Here is a 16,918-nt window from a genome sequence, read left to right on the forward strand (position 1 = left end):
TGGCGTCTGACTTTTTTCTTTTACTTTATTATTAAAAAAGTTGGATTCTACTTTTAAATAATTAATAAACAACCTTTAATCACTTCCAGCTTAATGAATATGTTAACCCTCCATATTTAGCATTAATTATTATTATTATTAGACTTTATTATAGTTTCAACTTGATTATATTTGGAATCACTTTGAGTTTGTTTGGTGTCTTGTTTAATAATTCAACAATGCTTTAATCTAGCCTTCATAATAATTCTTATTAGAGTTTGTTTATTTATATATATATATATATATATATATATATATATATATATATATATATATATATATATATATATATATATATATATATATAATACAATCATAAAGTGCGTGTTTGCACTTCAAAATGTTTGGTGCATTCAACTCTTCCACTATTCCCACACACTTGAAATGCTTCAATATGTTATTATTTTGTACTATTAGTCACTAATTCAGACAAGTGAATTGTCCCTAATTTTACTTAGTGAGTAATCCTCTTTAATTGTGTATGAGATGAGTCACCATGGTGACACAGTCGAGCTGTGAGTCTTCATGGGTAATACACATGATCACTGTGGGAAATGAGAAAAAAAACTGCAATTCCCACCGACTCCCATAGGTGTCGCCAAAGAAAAGCAAAGAGACTTTGAACATCCTTAAATGATCATCACAAAGCAAAAAAAAAAAAAAAAGGTAAATGAAACCAGTGAATGACTTCCCGTCTCTGCAGTTTCCTCATCGATCCTCGTTTCACTTGTCAACACCAGCTGTTCCAGACTCGATGAGGACTCTTTATGAACTCCTTCCACTCACTCTGTGGTTGCAGTGTTTGTTTGCTGCAGAGATGTATCAGCTTTAATGCCACAGTGACATTTTGAAGGGAGGAAGCCAAGGCCATGAAAGCTGCATTTTATCTGTTGGAGTCTTTTTTTTTTCTCTTTTTGACTCTCTAACATTTGACTTCACAGAGAAAACAGAAATCTCTGCCTCATTCATGTAATGTGCAGAAAATGTACCAAACACAAGTATTTCCTCCAACAATCACAGATCTCGTATAAACATGACTTGGCTGAGAGAAATGAATTTGTTCCTCTCATAAATACCTGACTAAAGGAACATTGCGTAATGGGAGTGGAGGAAATAAGCACCGTGACACTGCTAATTAGCACAAATGAAAATATTTAGCGGTTATTAAGCAGATATCGGTATGCAGATCGGAAATAGGAGGCAAGAAAACCAGGCTGTCGCTCTATGTTCAATGTTAGAATGATGCAATCTACTGTTTCAAGTCATTGATAATAATAATAATAACACAGTCCTGTCATGTAAAGTCCTCAGAAAAAGTGAGAAGAGACAGATATTCTGATAGTAAACGTTATTCAGTGTTTTTAAGAAAAAAATAATAATAAAAAATATTAAAATTATAGAGGTTAAGATAAACAAACCGAGGCTGCAGCTGCAGGCAGGTAATATTTAGTAATAATAATAATCTTTATTAATATATAGACATTTTGTAGCAGCTCAAAGTGCTTTATGAAAACAAATCAACAACACAGATAAAAACAAAATACAAGCAAATAATGCTGTATTTTATTGTATAAGTAATTATAAGTAAATAATGCTGAAAAAAACTATTTTTAAGATACAAAATTCATAAAACAAGTATGGGAAATATTTAATAACAGTAAAAAGTGACACTAAAATGTAAATAAATGTGGAAATTAATTAGAATTTAATTAGCAGTGTTTTGAGCCGTTTCATTAAAACTATAAATATAAGATTTATAATGAGAGTCAATGAAATTCTGAATTCTCACGCTAAAGTTTGTTTTTTTCTTATTGTTAACAATCCCGGTGAGTTTCCTCCATTATTGCCCTTTAACACACCAATGAGTCACAACGTTGCACCAATTAAAATGTTCCCTCCACATAGTAAAAATAAACACACACACACACACTGTCCCGCTGACACACAAAAACCAGGTGATGTAACAATCAGCCTTAAAAAAATCTATATATTTGTGAGCTGTTTATGTTCTGACAGTAAAGAATATAAAATATCACCAATGGTAGAATTTATTTAGATTAATTTCCCACAATAAACTTCTTCAAATCAAGTAAAATCTCTTAAAAGTTCTCCTTAACAAGAATACAGTTAAAATGCATCAATGTGACATGTTAGGTGTTTAACTATGACATCTTTCTGCTCTTGGTGATGACTGAAAGGTCCGGATACCCTGCTGAGAGTGAAATCTGATCTCAGGTCAGACAAAGATACCCTCAACACAGGTTTTTATTTACACTCACAGAAGGATTTATGGCTCCCGGCTTCCTTTTTCATCAATGAGCCCAAAAGTAAAAAGTTGATTAATTTTTTAAAAAAAACATGGATTTGTTCACATGCAAAAATAAAACAACAACAAAAAACAGAAATTAACTAAAATTCCTCCGTTCAGCAGGTTCAAAGGTTAATCATTAACATTTATCAATAAATTCAGACAAACCTGACGACCCATATATTCTTCAATGTGCTAAAAAAAAACAATCCCACAGTTTTTTCCAAACTGGTCGAATAATTCGATTCATTAAATAGACGACAAAACTCATCTCAGCGGGAAAAATGATGATGTCACAATAAAGAATGAAGTAGATTTAATCTTAAATGATAAACTGCAAAAAAAGGATTTCCATGAACAATAAGAATCACAAGAATCTCTGGAGGGCAAGAACAAAAAAATACAAAAAATGAACAAAACATTTTAAAAATCAGTTTCCTACTTTTTGACAAACGTTTAGTGTACACTTTAAAACTTTAAATGAAATACATTTAAGAAGCTACATTTTGCTTTCAGGGTTTTCCCGGCGTCCCAGAGAAATCGGGTGAATCACGCTAACAAAGAATGCTAACGTCACACGATTACGAGTAATTATTTGAAGGTGACTAAACAGAGAGAACATAGTGTTCTAGCCGCCCACATTATTATGATTATCTGCCAAGTACATCCAAAATAGATCACCTAGAGTACAATTCCTGTGGTTGGTTTTGTGTGATAGTACATTGAGTACTTTTGCGGTTTGACAAGTGATCCAGTACAAACTAATTACAGGTCACGTTTCTTTTTCTTTTTTTTAATAGCACAACCAGTTTGAATGGAACATTTCCGTGTTTCATAACTGTAATTTCATTGTTAGAATCCCGCTCGTCTGTTACTTCGCAAGCTGTTTTTCTGTGAATATGTCAAATATTTCATTGTTTTCTTTTAGTTAAACGAGATATATTTCGGGGCGAACTCAGACGTGAATAAATAAATGTGTTATGTAGTGTAATGCTAACATTTATTAGCATTAGACGTAAAAGTACAGCCGAGGCCTGTGGGGGGGTTTTGCAGGTAGTTTTTGTTTATAAACCAGCATTATGGACAATTTGAAAATTTGACCAGACGAGAATGTGGTCGATCTGTCGTTAAATAGTCATTGTGTGGACAGATCGGCAGCCCCTGTAGACAAAAGCGGTAGTGTTTTTGAACCCTTTAGAAAACCTCTAATTTTTACTGCAGCAGGGTCTGACAATCTGACCCCGCTCAGTCCTGGTTCTGGTTCTCCCAATGCCTCCAAGGGTCCTTGTTGGCCCCAGAGAAGCTCTTGGTCCTGGCCCCGAGGAGGATCTGGGCCTGGACTCGGTCATCTGAGGTTCTTTGGTGAACCTGCATGATTTTTGCTGGGATCCGACCCTATGACAAACATTAACAATAATTATAGAAATATCCGATCTTCTTGCCGATGGTCTGTTGAGACTTTTTCATCTCCAGTTAAAAGTCCCTCAAACTTAAGCACAACCGGCTAATTGTACATAGTTACTTTGCAGCACTGTTTACTCAACAATACAGCAAAAGAACAGTGCGACCTAAATACTGTACGAACACGCCTCGCTGCTCGACTGCACCAATTATCAGACAATTATCACCGTTTGCTGGCAGCTGGCAGCAGGATATACAGTGCCTTGAAAAAGTATTCATACCCCTTGAACTTTTTCACATTTTGTCACTCTACAACCACAAACTTAAATGTATTTTATTGAGATTTTATGTGATAGACCAACACAAAGTAACACATAATTGTGAAGTGGAACGAAAATGATACATGGTTTACAAAAATTTAAGCAAATAAAAATCTGAAAAGTGTGGTGTGCATTTGTATTCAGCCCCCCTGTGTCAATACTTTGTAGAGCCACCTTTCGCTGCAATTACAGCTGCAAGTCTTTTGGGGTATGTCTCTACCAGCTTTGCACATCTAGAGACTGAATTTTTTGCCCATTCTTCTTTGCAAAATAGCTCAAGCTCAACCAGATTGGATGGAGAGCATCTGTGAACAGAAACTATCAAGTCTTGCAGAGATTCTCAATTGGATTTAGGTCTGGACTTTGACCAGGCCATTCTAACACATGAATATTCTTTGTTTTAAACCATTCCATTGTAGCTCTGGCTGTATGTTTAGGGTCATTGTCTTGCTGGAAGGTGAATCTCCTTCCCAGTCTCAAGTCTTTTGCAGCCTCCAACAGGTTTTCTTCCAGGATTGCCCTGTATTTAGCTCCATCCATCCTCCCATCAACTCTGACCAGCCTCCCTGGCCCTGCTGAAGAAAAGCATCCCCACAGCATGAGGCTGCCACCACCATGTTTCACAGTGGGGATGGTGTGTTCAGGGTGATGAGCAGTGTTACTTTTCCACCACACATAGCGCTTTGCATTCAGGCCAAAAAGTTCAACTTTGGTCTCGTCTGACCAGAGCACCTTCTTCCACATGTTTGCTGTGTCCCCAACATGGCTTGTGGCGGGACTTCTTATGTCTGTTTTTCAACAATGGCTTTCTTCTTGCTACTCTTCCATAAAGGCCAGATTTGTGGAGTACACAACTTATAGTTGTCCTGTGGACAGATTCTCCCACCTGAGCTGTGGATTTCTGCAACTCCTCCAGAGTGAACATGGGCGTCTTGGCAGCTTCTCTCACCAGTGCTCTCCTCGCTCAGTCTGTCAGTTTAGGTGGACGGCCATGTCTTGGTAGGTTAGCAGTTGTGGCATACTTCTTCCATTTTTGGATGATGGATTGAACAGTGCTCCTTGAGATGTTCAAAGCTTTGGATATTTTTTTATAACCTAACCCTGCTTTAAACTTCTCCACAACTTTTCCCCTGACCTGTCTGGTGAGTTCCTTGGTCTTCATGATGCTCTTTGTTGACTAGTGTTCTCTAACAAAGCACTGAGGCCTTCACAGAACAGTTGTATTTATACTGATACTAAATTACACACAGGTGGACTCTATTAACTAATTAGGTGACTTCTGAAGGCAACTGATTGGACTGCATTTTATTTAGGGGTATCAGAGTAGAGGGGGCTGAATACAAATGCACACCACACTTTTCAGATTTTTATTTGCTTACATTTTTGTAAACCATGTATCATTTTCGTTCCACTTCACAATTATGTGTTACTTTGTGTTGGTCTATCACATAAAATCTCAATAAAATACATTTAAGTTTGTGGTTGTAGAGTGACAAAATGTGAAAAAGTTCAAGGGGTATGAATACTTTTTCAAGGCACTGTATATCTGTGAGCCGTCGCTTGCTTTTCGTACCCTGAAGATGAGCTGAACTGGCCTCGGGCCAATCATTATAATTATAGGCTCTTTAAGGTAGTAATGTTCCTTGGTATTCTGTGGTTATGTCATTTAACTTTACCCCCTTGTAGTCACATAACAGCACATTTCAGTGGCTTACTTTTCAATTTTAGTTACTTTGCAGATTAAGATTAATGCTAAAAAAAAGATGAAATCAACAAATAGATTATGATATAATGTTGCAGGTTATGTAGTTAATGCTCCAGTTTCACAGGCTTCAAGATTAAAGTTGTTATAAACTGATAAATGGATGGATGTTGTAATATTATTGGTTGGTATGAGCTGATTTAAACAAGCTGCATGTTTTTGTTTTCCAGGAAGAAAAAAGTGATTTATTTATTTATTTATTTTTAAATTTACATTTACTGATAAATAGGTCAATAATATGACCAGGGATGGTCTAAAAGGATAAAAAATAAAAGCTTAAACCATTGATATAAATGAACTAGCTAGCTGCAGCCCTTCCTGTCTTGTAGTACCACTCGGACCTCCGGGGGCGATGGTGAGTCATGGTAGCGTCCAGTCTGTCCTCGTCTGACTCAAGTTTTCCCACCAGTTTGGATTTAAGAAGTCAAGAAAACATTTTGTCTATTTGTGTTTATAGATTTCTCTTAAAGTCACCGTTAGATAATGAATTATTAGCATATTTAAACATGACTTTTCAGAAATAATTGTAATCTAGAAAACAATCATCTCAATTCATTAGTAATGGACTGTGAATGTTTCCTGGTGGTTTACCCTGTTCACCTGTCGTGTCTGAAAATGTCTGGAATGTAACGATGCATATCTTTAAAGTTTGTTTTCTCAAAACAAGTTGTTTTTTTTTGTTGTCTGAGCCAGAAAACTCCACTTACAGCAACAGTTTCATATCTGTGTTCTGAAGGTTTTTACAGAAGGGGATTCGTTCATATATCATTCTGCCTTGTTTCTATAATGTTTTATTCCTAAAAACGTGGTGTGAATTGACAGAAATACAAAATGTTCTGCAGAAACCTTTGACTTTAATTTGTCAACAAATGTGGCTTAATCCGATGTTCGGGAAATGTCTGCAGATTTCTTGAAGAACATATTTGATTATAAATAATATGTAATTTGCATATTTAAACACACATTTTTAGAAAACTTGTAATACAAAAAAAAAATGCCTTAATGTTCCTAATCAACTGGGGAAGTTTAAGTGTTTCGTGGTGATATTCACCTGTCGTGTCTGAAAATGTCTGGATTTGTATTCCTTTTTCAAAACAAGTTGTTTTTTTCTCTTCCTCTGAGCCAGAAATCTCTACTTTTATCCAGCAAACTTTCCATTTCCATTCCAGCTCTGGAGGTTTCTATACAGACTGAATGATATACGATGTTTTATTCTTAAAAACATGGTGAAAATTGTCAGACATCCAAAATGTTTCTTCTGCAAAATACCTTTGAGTCTCTTATGTCAACAAACCTCGGCTTCATCCGATGTTCTGCAGCCTGCAGATAAGAAAAGCAGAGGAAGATGTTTTTGACTGAGCTATCAGCTGATGTGATCTAGGACATGTTTTTCAAAGTGGGGAGGTCACCAGGGTGGTTGCAGAACTTAAATAAGGAAAATCTATGAATAAGCTGTTTGATTTTTTACATTTGTCATCATAATGTACTTTTTTTTAAATGTGCCACAATCTGATGCTATATGAGGCTCCCTGGCATGACAATTTAGGAGCCCCTGATCCAGGATCAGACCACCTGAGTCTTATGTTTTTCAGTATAATCATGCTGTGATTTTTGTTTGTGGCCCAGCACTCACTTGGAAATTAGATTTTTTTTAATATTTTCCCCGAGTAAAATCAATTATATTAAAAAAAATCTAAAAAGATTACCTAATTTGCATATTTAAACAATGTTTTAAAAAAATGTTAACATAAAATTAACTGTCTTTGTGCAGTATGTTGTTTACTTGATTATTTTGGGTGAAAGCTGTGAGCTTCTTCCACTTCTAGAACTCCTTGAAGAGGAAAATGTACTTTTACTTCATCACATTATTTTTTTTATTACAGATTCATTTTCCATGCGCGGGCTTGTTGCACGTGTCCTGCTGCTTGTAAGCTGCTGTAGCAGCGTGTGTGTGTGGTGGGAAGGAGGAGGGGGGGGGGCTTTAAGGGGGAACAGCGCGTGGACAGCGTGACACCACCGCCGAAACATCAACCCGCCCCCGCGTTCACGTTGTGCTGTGCAACGTGACCGCCTTGTTACCATTCCTCTCCTGTGTCCACGAGGCGCTAAGCCCCGCCCCCTCCATTCGCTGTCCCGAAAGTGTGTCACTGGGTTAAAGTGAGCTCGAGCGGCCGGGGCGGGAGGGGCGTGGCCGACAAATAGGTCACATGGGCGAGCCCCACTACTGAGAACATTTAGTTCTCCTGACGAACGAACCACAGGCACACAAGAGACGCGGACGCACTCGGAGACAGTCGGACCCGAAACACAAGCGGAACAGCCAGATATGATCTTTTTCTGCTGCTCGCGCTCAAACGTCAACTTTAGTCGCTGGTGATTTTATTGCTCGTCTTTTTTGCTGTTGTTGCTGGTTTTCGCCGCGAAAGACGTCGTGACAAGTTGAAGTTAACCTTTTTGGAGATTTTTTTTAAAAAATCCCCTTTTCGTGGATCAAAGATGCCTGAGGACTTGGGAACAACCAAACCCGGTAAGAGGACAATCGGACACTCGGTGAAACAGACTGTTGATGTTTTCATTCATCGCTCCGCAGCAGAGACACCGACGGTTGTTAAAGGGTTCATTCTTAAAAATCTAGAGTTTTCTCCTGTTGTTGTTAGTATGTTGTATGTCTGCTGCTGCTGCAGGAGAAGAAACATCTGCAGCATCAAACTCATCACGATGTTATAGATATGAAGTAAAGAGACCCGGAGGTTAAGAGTTTTTAAATGAATGATATCCCGCCATTGAAACTGTTCTTTTCGTCGACTCCTGTCAGAGAACGTTACATGTTTTTACAAGTTGTTTTATTGCATCGCCGCGCTCTCAAACTGCGATAAAAGCTCCTTTTCTACCCCGGAAACCGTGTTCGGGGTTAGGAGTGCCTGTCTGCCGCTGCGGTGGAGCTTCGTTCCCTTCTTTGACACAACAACACTGCCCCCCCCCCCCCCCCCCCCCTCCGCTCTTCCCCCTCCGCTCTTCCCCCTCCCTCCCTCCCTCCCCTGCTCGTGCTCACATGGACAGCGTAGCCTAGCCATGTGTCCTTGTGTACACGCTCTCCTAGAACACTCCTCTGATTGGTCGACGGTCGCCCTTGCTCGCAGTGCACGGGTCCAGTCAGAACTCTCCTCTGATTGGTCGACTGTCGCCCTTGCTCGCAGTGCACGCGTTCAGTCGTAGCTCTCCTCCGATTGGCCGAGGCGAGGCCGTGACGCGATTGTGCCCCCGCAGCAACGTTGCGTAAAGCAAAGAGGCTGTACACGGGCTTCGGGTCCCGCCAGCGCGAGACTGCACCGCGAGGTACACGTGAGACGGCTGACCTAGATTCTTCTGCCCCTCGCGCTGCGCTTTCACAGAAATCCATGACAGGTCCACGTGTGGGTGGGCCGCGAAACGGAACAGTCACGGTGGCGCTTAGGTAATCATCCACCACTATCTATTTATTTATGAATCTCTTTATGAGCGGAAGTGACGGAAAAACGAAGTTTAAATGGAAGCTCACGGTGCATATTTGGTCTTTTAAAGTCAGCAGTTAACTGTTAAATCATACTTTTGGTCGTGGAAAAATAAACAATTTGAACATAGAAAATAAACAATATTCAGGAATAGGTAAAAGTCACATCACATGTTAATGGAGAATGTATGGTTTGGACTAAAGTCTTCTTATTTCACATATTTTAAAGAGTGTATACTGATGAATATTTGCCTCAAGGGCATAACATGTATGAACACTGAGTCAAGGGCACTTTGGGTAACAGAACTAGAACAGTGTTACATTAATGTAGAGTTAATTTAAATAGTCATTTCCTCTGAGTTGCTGTTTACTTTTTTTAAAAACGCCTCCTCAGCTTCGCCTGCAGGCCGGATTCCCCTCAAACTCCCATTCTGTAAGCAAACAGGCGCCAGAGCGTTTTTCAGGCCAAAGCCTGTCATTACATAAGAGGTGGAGGTGTTTTTTCCCCTTCCTCCCTCCCTTTTGCATTCTTTTCCTTCCCTCCGCTGCTTCCGTGACCCCGTCAGGAACACACGCTCCCATAGCATAGACATGTACGTTACGTAACCGTTATCCAATCAGCAGCGAGCACCGGGGGGGAGCTAAAGCGGGTCAATCTGGGCGCTGGATAAACTGGCTGGGAAGCTCACAGCATTCTGGGCGAGGCGTGTCGGACACAGCATGTACTTGGTGTACAGCCAAGAGCTTGTTTACTTGGCACACACGACACATTTTTTTTTTTTTTTTTTTAATTGCTGCGGTTTTTATCTGTCGTTTTAATCGCAGAAACTTAACTGAACACATTCAGTATCTGGATGTGGTGCTTGATAGGGAGGGTTTTGATTTTATGGAGTATATAAAAGCAACGTGACCCACACACACACACAGATAGCGAACAGGTGTGTCAGATTAGTAAAAAGGAAGTGATTAACCTGCTATAACATGTCGCCATCTCTTCACAGGAGGTGTCATCGCCTACATCTCCTCCGGCTCCTCCAGTCCAGAGTCCTGCATGATGAGCACCAGCCCCGGCAGAGGCTACCTGTCGGCGGCGGGGACCCGCCCGTCGCTGCCCAGCCGGGCCGTGGGCATGGTGGTGGACATCTCCCCGCCGACCAAGCGCGGCACCGACAAGGCCGGACGCTCCTCCACGTCCGCCAAGAGCAGCATCACCAGTAAGTACAAATCACAATCAGTGGGCTTACCGAGGGGAAACGAGATGCAGTGTATCTGATCTGGCTGCACACGAACCGCTGCTTATGTTTGTGTTTTTTTTTCTGTTTCTGCAGAGATTAACGGCATGGTGCTGCTGTGCAAGGTGTGTGGCGACGTGGCGTCGGGCTTCCACTACGGCGTCCACGCCTGCGAGGGCTGCAAGGTGAGACCACTTCCTCCGTTTGATTCGTATCCGTATTCACGACATTTTATGACACGTTCAGCCGACTAACTGTCTCCTCTTCGCTCATCAGGGCTTCTTCCGGAGAAGCATCCAGCAGAACATCCAGTACAAGAAGTGTCTGAAGATGGAGAACTGCACCATCATGAGGATCAACAGGAACCGCTGCCAGCAGTGTCGCTTCAAGAAGTGTCTGGCTGTCGGCATGTCCCGAGACGGTGAGTTCAGGCTCAAGTCAGCCGACGACAAGGATTCACTCTTTTATTCTTTGTTTTTTGTCTGTGTTTGTTCATCTTCATCCCAGTCTAACGTGGAGTTGTATTTTAATTTGCAGCTGTTCGGTTCGGCCGCATCCCAAAGAGGGAGAAGCAGAGGATGCTGCTGGAGATGCAGAACGCCATGAACAACATGATGAGCAACAACAGCCAGCTGCACAGCATGCTGCACGGCCAGCAGAGCCCCACGCCGCCCATGGAGGCCAGCGACGCCAGCTCCTCCTCCTCCTCTTCCTCGCCGTCCTGCTCCAACCCCTCCTCCCCGCAGTGCCCCCAGGACTCTGAGTCCGTGGTTTCCATGGACACCAACTCTAGCTCCGCCTCCTCGTGCTCATCAGACAGTGGCGAGGACGAGGCCGTCGTCGCGGGGAGCAGCAGCCGGCAGCGCCACCAAGACGCCTTCTCGTACAGTCAACAGAGGCAGGGCCAGGCCTCGCCCTCGTCGGGCACGGTCGCCGTGGAAACAAGGTGTGACGGCCGCATGGAGCAACAGCAGCAGCAGAACTGGAGCTGCTGGAACAACAGCGTGGCTGTGGGAGGTTACCAGCACGGTTCCTACAGTAACCAGCACGTCACCAACCCTGCATACAGGGAGGAGAGGGGGGTTTACCAGCAGCAGCAGCTCAGCAGCGCCCCTAGCTGTGAACAAGCAGAAGACAGCCAACGGCAGCACGTCTTTGCCCCACAAACTGCCCCTTGTGGTTATAACGGACCAAGCAGCTGCGTGAACAACAGAGCACACTTGGTGAGCAATTAATATATATCCATTCTTGAAGTTCATATCAACTACCCATGACTCAGCAGTCTGATTGCCGAGGCCCCCGTCTGACCCCCCACTCTTCCTTTGTTTCCCCCCCAGGTGTGTCCCATGAACCAGTCGCCCTTCGTGGACCCCCGCAAGCCCAGCCAAGAGATCTGGGAGGAGTTCTCCATGAGCTTCACCCCCGCCGTGCGCGAGGTGGTCGACTTCGCCAAGAGAATCCCGGGCTTCCGCGACCTCCCCGAACACGACCAGGTCGGCCTGCTGAAGGCCGGGACCTTTGAGGTGAGAGACTGAACAAGCAAAAAAAAACGTGTTGTTTTGTGCTCACTTTGAAGTTAAACGCGGCGGGGCGTTCAAGTTCTGTCAGCTGTGTGCTGGATAATATTTGCTCTGATAACATTTGGGATGGAAATGAAAGAGACTGTTCAGATATTTGGTGCATCGTGAAACCAGTCTGACCCTCGGATTCCTCTCTCCTCCAGGTGCTGATGGTCCGATTCGCCTCCCTGTTCAACGTGGTGGAGCGCACCGTGACCTTCCTGAGCGGCAAACGCTACAGCCTCAACACGCTGCGCTCGCTGGGCGCCGGCGAGCTGCTCAACACCATGTGCGAGTTCAGCGAGAAGCTGGCGGCGCTGCGGCTCAACTCGGACGAAATGAGCCTCTTCACGGCCGTGGTGCTCGTATCAGCCGGTAAGACCTGATGTCATAACTCTCGACGAATCGAATCGATTCATTCTACATTAAAGGAGCCGTGTGATTGAACTCAAGCTTTAACCTGTTTTTTTTTTCCTTCCGTGCCACAGATCGCTCAGGCATCCAGGACCTGAACTCCGTCGAGGCCCTGCAGGACAAACTGATCCGGGGTCTGCGTAACCTGGTGATGCAGAACCACGGCGAGGAGTCGGCCACCACCTTCACCAAGCTGCTGCTGAAGCTTCCCGAGCTGCGCTCGCTCAACAACATGCACTCGGAGGAGCTGCTCTCCTTCAAAGTGCACCCGTGAGGAGCTTCCCGAAGGGGGGGGGGGAACCCGAACCCGATCGACACACCTCCGCCAGGAACCGGCCTCCCGTGCTCCACCAACCCAGTCGCCTGTTGTTTCTAGAATGTATTGAACAATTCTGTTTTTGTTAAACAAGAAGAGAAAAATACAAAAACGTACATTTACAGGCGAGGCGGCGTGACGCTCGGCGAGCGTGCCAGAGATTCCCAGATCCGTGAAGTCCAAGGCGTTTTTGTTTTTCCGTGTATATTTTTAACGGCTTCATGAAACGATGCGAGTAGAAAACAAATTGGTCGACACAGAAGCCATTTAATTCCAAAGTGAGGAGCGGGCGAACGCCAGAGATGGCGTCTTGACTTACACACGCTTGTGTTTGGTCCAATGTTTTTTTTTTTTTTTTTGACTGATGTCGGCGAGGAAAAAGAAGGCAAGCTAGCAGAAAAATGTATATCGCAGAACGTGTGACGACCGCATGGCTGTACTTAATGCAAACAGTTTATTACTTGGATCTTCTCCCCTTTGCCTCCAGAAAGCATCAGTGTGTTGTTTTGTTTTATTTATTTTATTTTTTTTACGTTTATGTCAACCGCCTGGTGGTTTTCTGGGGGGGAGTCGATGACGCCATTTTCAGCAACATTACATTTGCACGTTGTGGAGCAGAAAAACCAAGTTAACATGTAAGACGGAGTCACACGAGTGTTTTTGCTGTTTTCTGTTTATTTTTTTATTCTAAACTTTGTGTGCTTTCAGCATAGCACTGAACTTGATGTGTTTGTCATCCATTTTTGTTGAAATGAAATCTTGTTTCTTCGACTGGCAACACTGCCATGTGTAAATAACTCTATAAATATATCTATAAATATATAAATATCTGATGAACATAGAATATAAATATGATATAGTATGAATGAATAAATACAAGTGAAGAAAACTCTGTTCTTTGTGTTTTTTATTGATATCCAAGTTGGGTTTTTAAATGACTCTTTGGTGGAGCAGCTGTTCTCCAGCAGAGGGCGCTGTTAACTCAGCATCACACAATGGAGCTGCACAGAAACTTGTCGCTCCTCCAACAACAACACGACTCCAAACTGCTGAAGTCTAGCAGAAATCCTTCACATCTCAATCAGTTTTACATCTCTGAACGCATATTGCATCATTTAGCCCACTTTGTTCCCATGGAAACGCAACAGCCTGATTACCAATTAGGTGCAAACTCAATTAGAAGAACGCTTCAGTCGTGTGTTAAGAGGATAGTTATTTTTACCTTTTTGTGTCTGTGCACTGACTCTGTGCAAAACAGGAAACGTCTGCTATTTTTGGATGCAAAAAGCTAAAATTACCAATTTTCTTTGGAAGATTGTTGCATAATATAGATAGATATAAAGATAGATTTCTTTATTCATCCCCAAAAGATGAGGTATAATCCATCCATCCATTTTCTACCGCTTATCCTGTATTCAGGGTCACGGGGGAGCTGGAGCCGAACTCAGCTGTCACCCTGTACAGGTCGAGGTATAATCCTATAAACAAAATATACAAGTGAAAGAAATATACATCTGCAAGAATCCTACTGTACTGCTGTATAAATACTAATAAATAAATGTCATAAAAAGTGTACATAGAGATAAGAACTCTCAAGTTGTGCAATTAGATCAAGTGCAAAATCAGTCCTACTTGTGTTCGTTCCTCAACAGGAGAAAGTTTCTCTCCCTATATGGGGGATTTATTGAACAGATATGAGTTACTCATCCAATGATTTGAGAGTTTTCTGCAGAGTGACTTTCTAAATGACCCGAGAGACTTCACAGCTTTACACACAATATTTTAATGAAGAGGTTCAGTCTTACACTTAGACCAATCAGATGCGAGTGTGGGAATTTAAAATATGTATCTATTTAACTTAGAAATCGCCAAATCAAAGCTGAGAGGGACATTTTAGTCTAGATTCCAACCAGCTTGATGCAGAAGCACAGACTTCTAACCCAAACTAGAGACGTAAAAACGGATAAATCACCTTTAAAAACGGCTGCAGAGTCACAAACAGGTCCAGGTATTTTGGCTTGTGATTTTAACAAGAAGAGCTCGTCTTTGTATTCAAACGCACTCTGAATGTAAATCGCCCACAAATATAAATGATCCGTGAGGAGAACCTGCAGCAGGACTTTCTCTGACTCACCTGTAATCCATCAGGCACAAAGTGGAAACACCTGCAGACCCGAGTCTCTCTGCATTCAACCTGCAAACAGGTGAATATTCACTGTGGAGACTCAAAACCTGTTGTGACTTTTAACATTTACAATAAAAGGTCAAATGTTAGTTTATTTAGGTCGGCGTGGATTCGTCGGTCTTTGTATTCAAATCTCTTTTAATGCATCATTCAAATCTGAGAGACGTTAACGACGTCCATGTGATGGAAATGTGGCGACCAAAGAGGAAAATACTGGTGAAGTCTGATGTTTTTACATCATAAATGTGGTGGAAATTAAGGTGCGATTGACTATTAAACAGGTAAGTTTAATATTTTAATTAAATCTGTGGGCTGGCTGTTTAGAAACTCAGATAAAAAAGACAAAAAAAAAGGCAAATATCAAGATTTGGCACAACGTCTTATATTTAAATGACAGGAATCAAATGAATCTGCCTGATTTCTCTCTTCTGTGTAGATTCATCAGATTCTGCTCCTTTAAAAACTTCACATTGTACCTTTTTATTTAATCGTGTGTGATTGGTGTGATTGTTGTGATTCGTTTCAGGTAAATGTTTCTCTCGAACCTGATCCCTGAAAAGCAGTCGGACAAGTTGCAAACTTCAGATTATTTGCATTCAGGTTTTGTTTTTTTGTTGTTTATTTTCTTCCAGACGATTCATTCAAATCTTAGCGATTCACATAATGTCAACATCCACTTGGTCCGATGATGATGATGATGATGAAGATGATGAAGATGATGCAAATGTGGTAATAAAATAGAGAAGTGATCGCAAACGTGTATCTCCAGTTCTGTGTCATAAATGTAGTTAATAAAGTTATTTGGCACTGATACCAGGTCAGTTGAAGCTACAGACGGCTAGCTTAGCTTAGCATAAAGACTGTAAGCGGGGGGGGGGGGGGGGGGGGCAGCTGGCCTGGCTAAACAAACATCATGTTCGTTAGTAAGCTAATACCAGTTGGCTTATATATTTTTTTTAAACTTTGGATACAGCCAAGTTAGCATTTCCCACTGCTTCCAGCATTTATGCTAAGCTAAGCTACTTGGCCAATGCTTCACATACACACAAGTTGAGAAATTCCTCTACCAACACTTATGAAACTTACTTATCAACACATCATCTTGTTTGTTTAGCCAGGCTATCGGAGCGCCCTGCTTACAGTCTTTATGCTAAGCTAAGCTAAGCTAACTATCTACCAGCTGTTGCTTCACATACCGACATGTTGAGACCAGTTAAAAAAACATGCCTACCAGCTCATATGAAGTGCACTTATACACACGTGATGTTGTTCATTTAGCCACACTAGCTATTTCCCACTGCTTACAGCCTTTATGCTAAGCTAAGCTAACTAGCTGCTAGCTTTGGCATCATATTTTGGAGTATATTTCCCAAATATTGAACCTTTCCTTTTAAACGCGGGGACAGAGACAATTTAAAATCAAATTTTAGTTCCATTCAGGCTCTTAAACACAATTTTCAAGATTAAAAAATGAGATTTTTTTCATGATGTTATTGTTGCATTTAATATCTTAAAGAACTTTGAGGGAGATAATTAAGGTTTGCAGATGTACAGGTATAATTTTCAAACGCACATGATCATAAATGATAATTTGTCCTTCTTTTTTGTTGTTTTGTTGTTGTTTGCGTGTGTATGTACGTTGTATTAACACGAAAATGAGATGATACATCAGGGTTTTTATCCTGAATAAGCATTTCAATATATGTTTTGATCTACGAGTGTACGTTTAATTTCTATGAGTAACTCTTGTTCAGATTGTGAGGAAGGAAAAAGGTTGAGTTTTTGTCAGTGAGGGAGTTTCAGTCAGAGTTAAAGGTCGTACATCAAACTGTCGTGATTTGCATGAACGTATAAAAAGCCTCAAACAAACAACAGTAGTATTCAAACGCAGA

At 41.6% G+C, this 16,918-nt stretch overlaps 1 protein-coding gene across 1 annotated transcript; it reads left to right on the forward strand.

Moving 5' to 3' along the window:
• The first annotated feature begins 8,081 nt into the window (after positions 1–8,081).
• On the forward strand, positions 8,082–13,730 carry nr1d2a (nuclear receptor subfamily 1, group D, member 2a). The gene is made up of 8 exons (XM_084027928.1): positions 8,082–8,357; positions 10,322–10,534; positions 10,649–10,737; positions 10,829–10,973; positions 11,090–11,775; positions 11,890–12,075; positions 12,276–12,486; positions 12,600–13,730. The coding sequence occupies exons 1-8, from the start codon at positions 8,327–8,329 to the stop codon at positions 12,797–12,799; spliced, it is 1,761 nt and encodes a 586-aa protein (XP_083884054.1). The 5' UTR covers positions 8,082–8,326; the 3' UTR covers positions 12,800–13,730.
• The last annotated feature ends 3,188 nt before the right edge of the window (positions 13,731–16,918 follow it).

Source organism: Eutrigla gurnardus (assembly GCF_963514095.1).
Source record: "Eutrigla gurnardus genome assembly, chromosome: 14".
Taxonomy (NCBI): Eukaryota; Metazoa; Chordata; class Actinopteri; order Perciformes; family Triglidae; genus Eutrigla; species Eutrigla gurnardus.

Bases quoted from the DNA above. Each gene is read 5' to 3' on its own strand.
- nr1d2a (XM_084027928.1), top strand. From the start codon at position 8,327: ATGCCTGAGGACTTGGGAACAACCAAACCCG. The intron at 8,358-10,321 runs GTAAGAGGACAA...ATCTCTTCACAG, and splicing joins CTTGGGAACAACCAAACCCG to GAGGTGTCATCGCCTACATC. The intron at 10,535-10,648 runs GTAAGTACAAAT...CTGTTTCTGCAG, and splicing joins CGCCAAGAGCAGCATCACCA to AGATTAACGGCATGGTGCTG.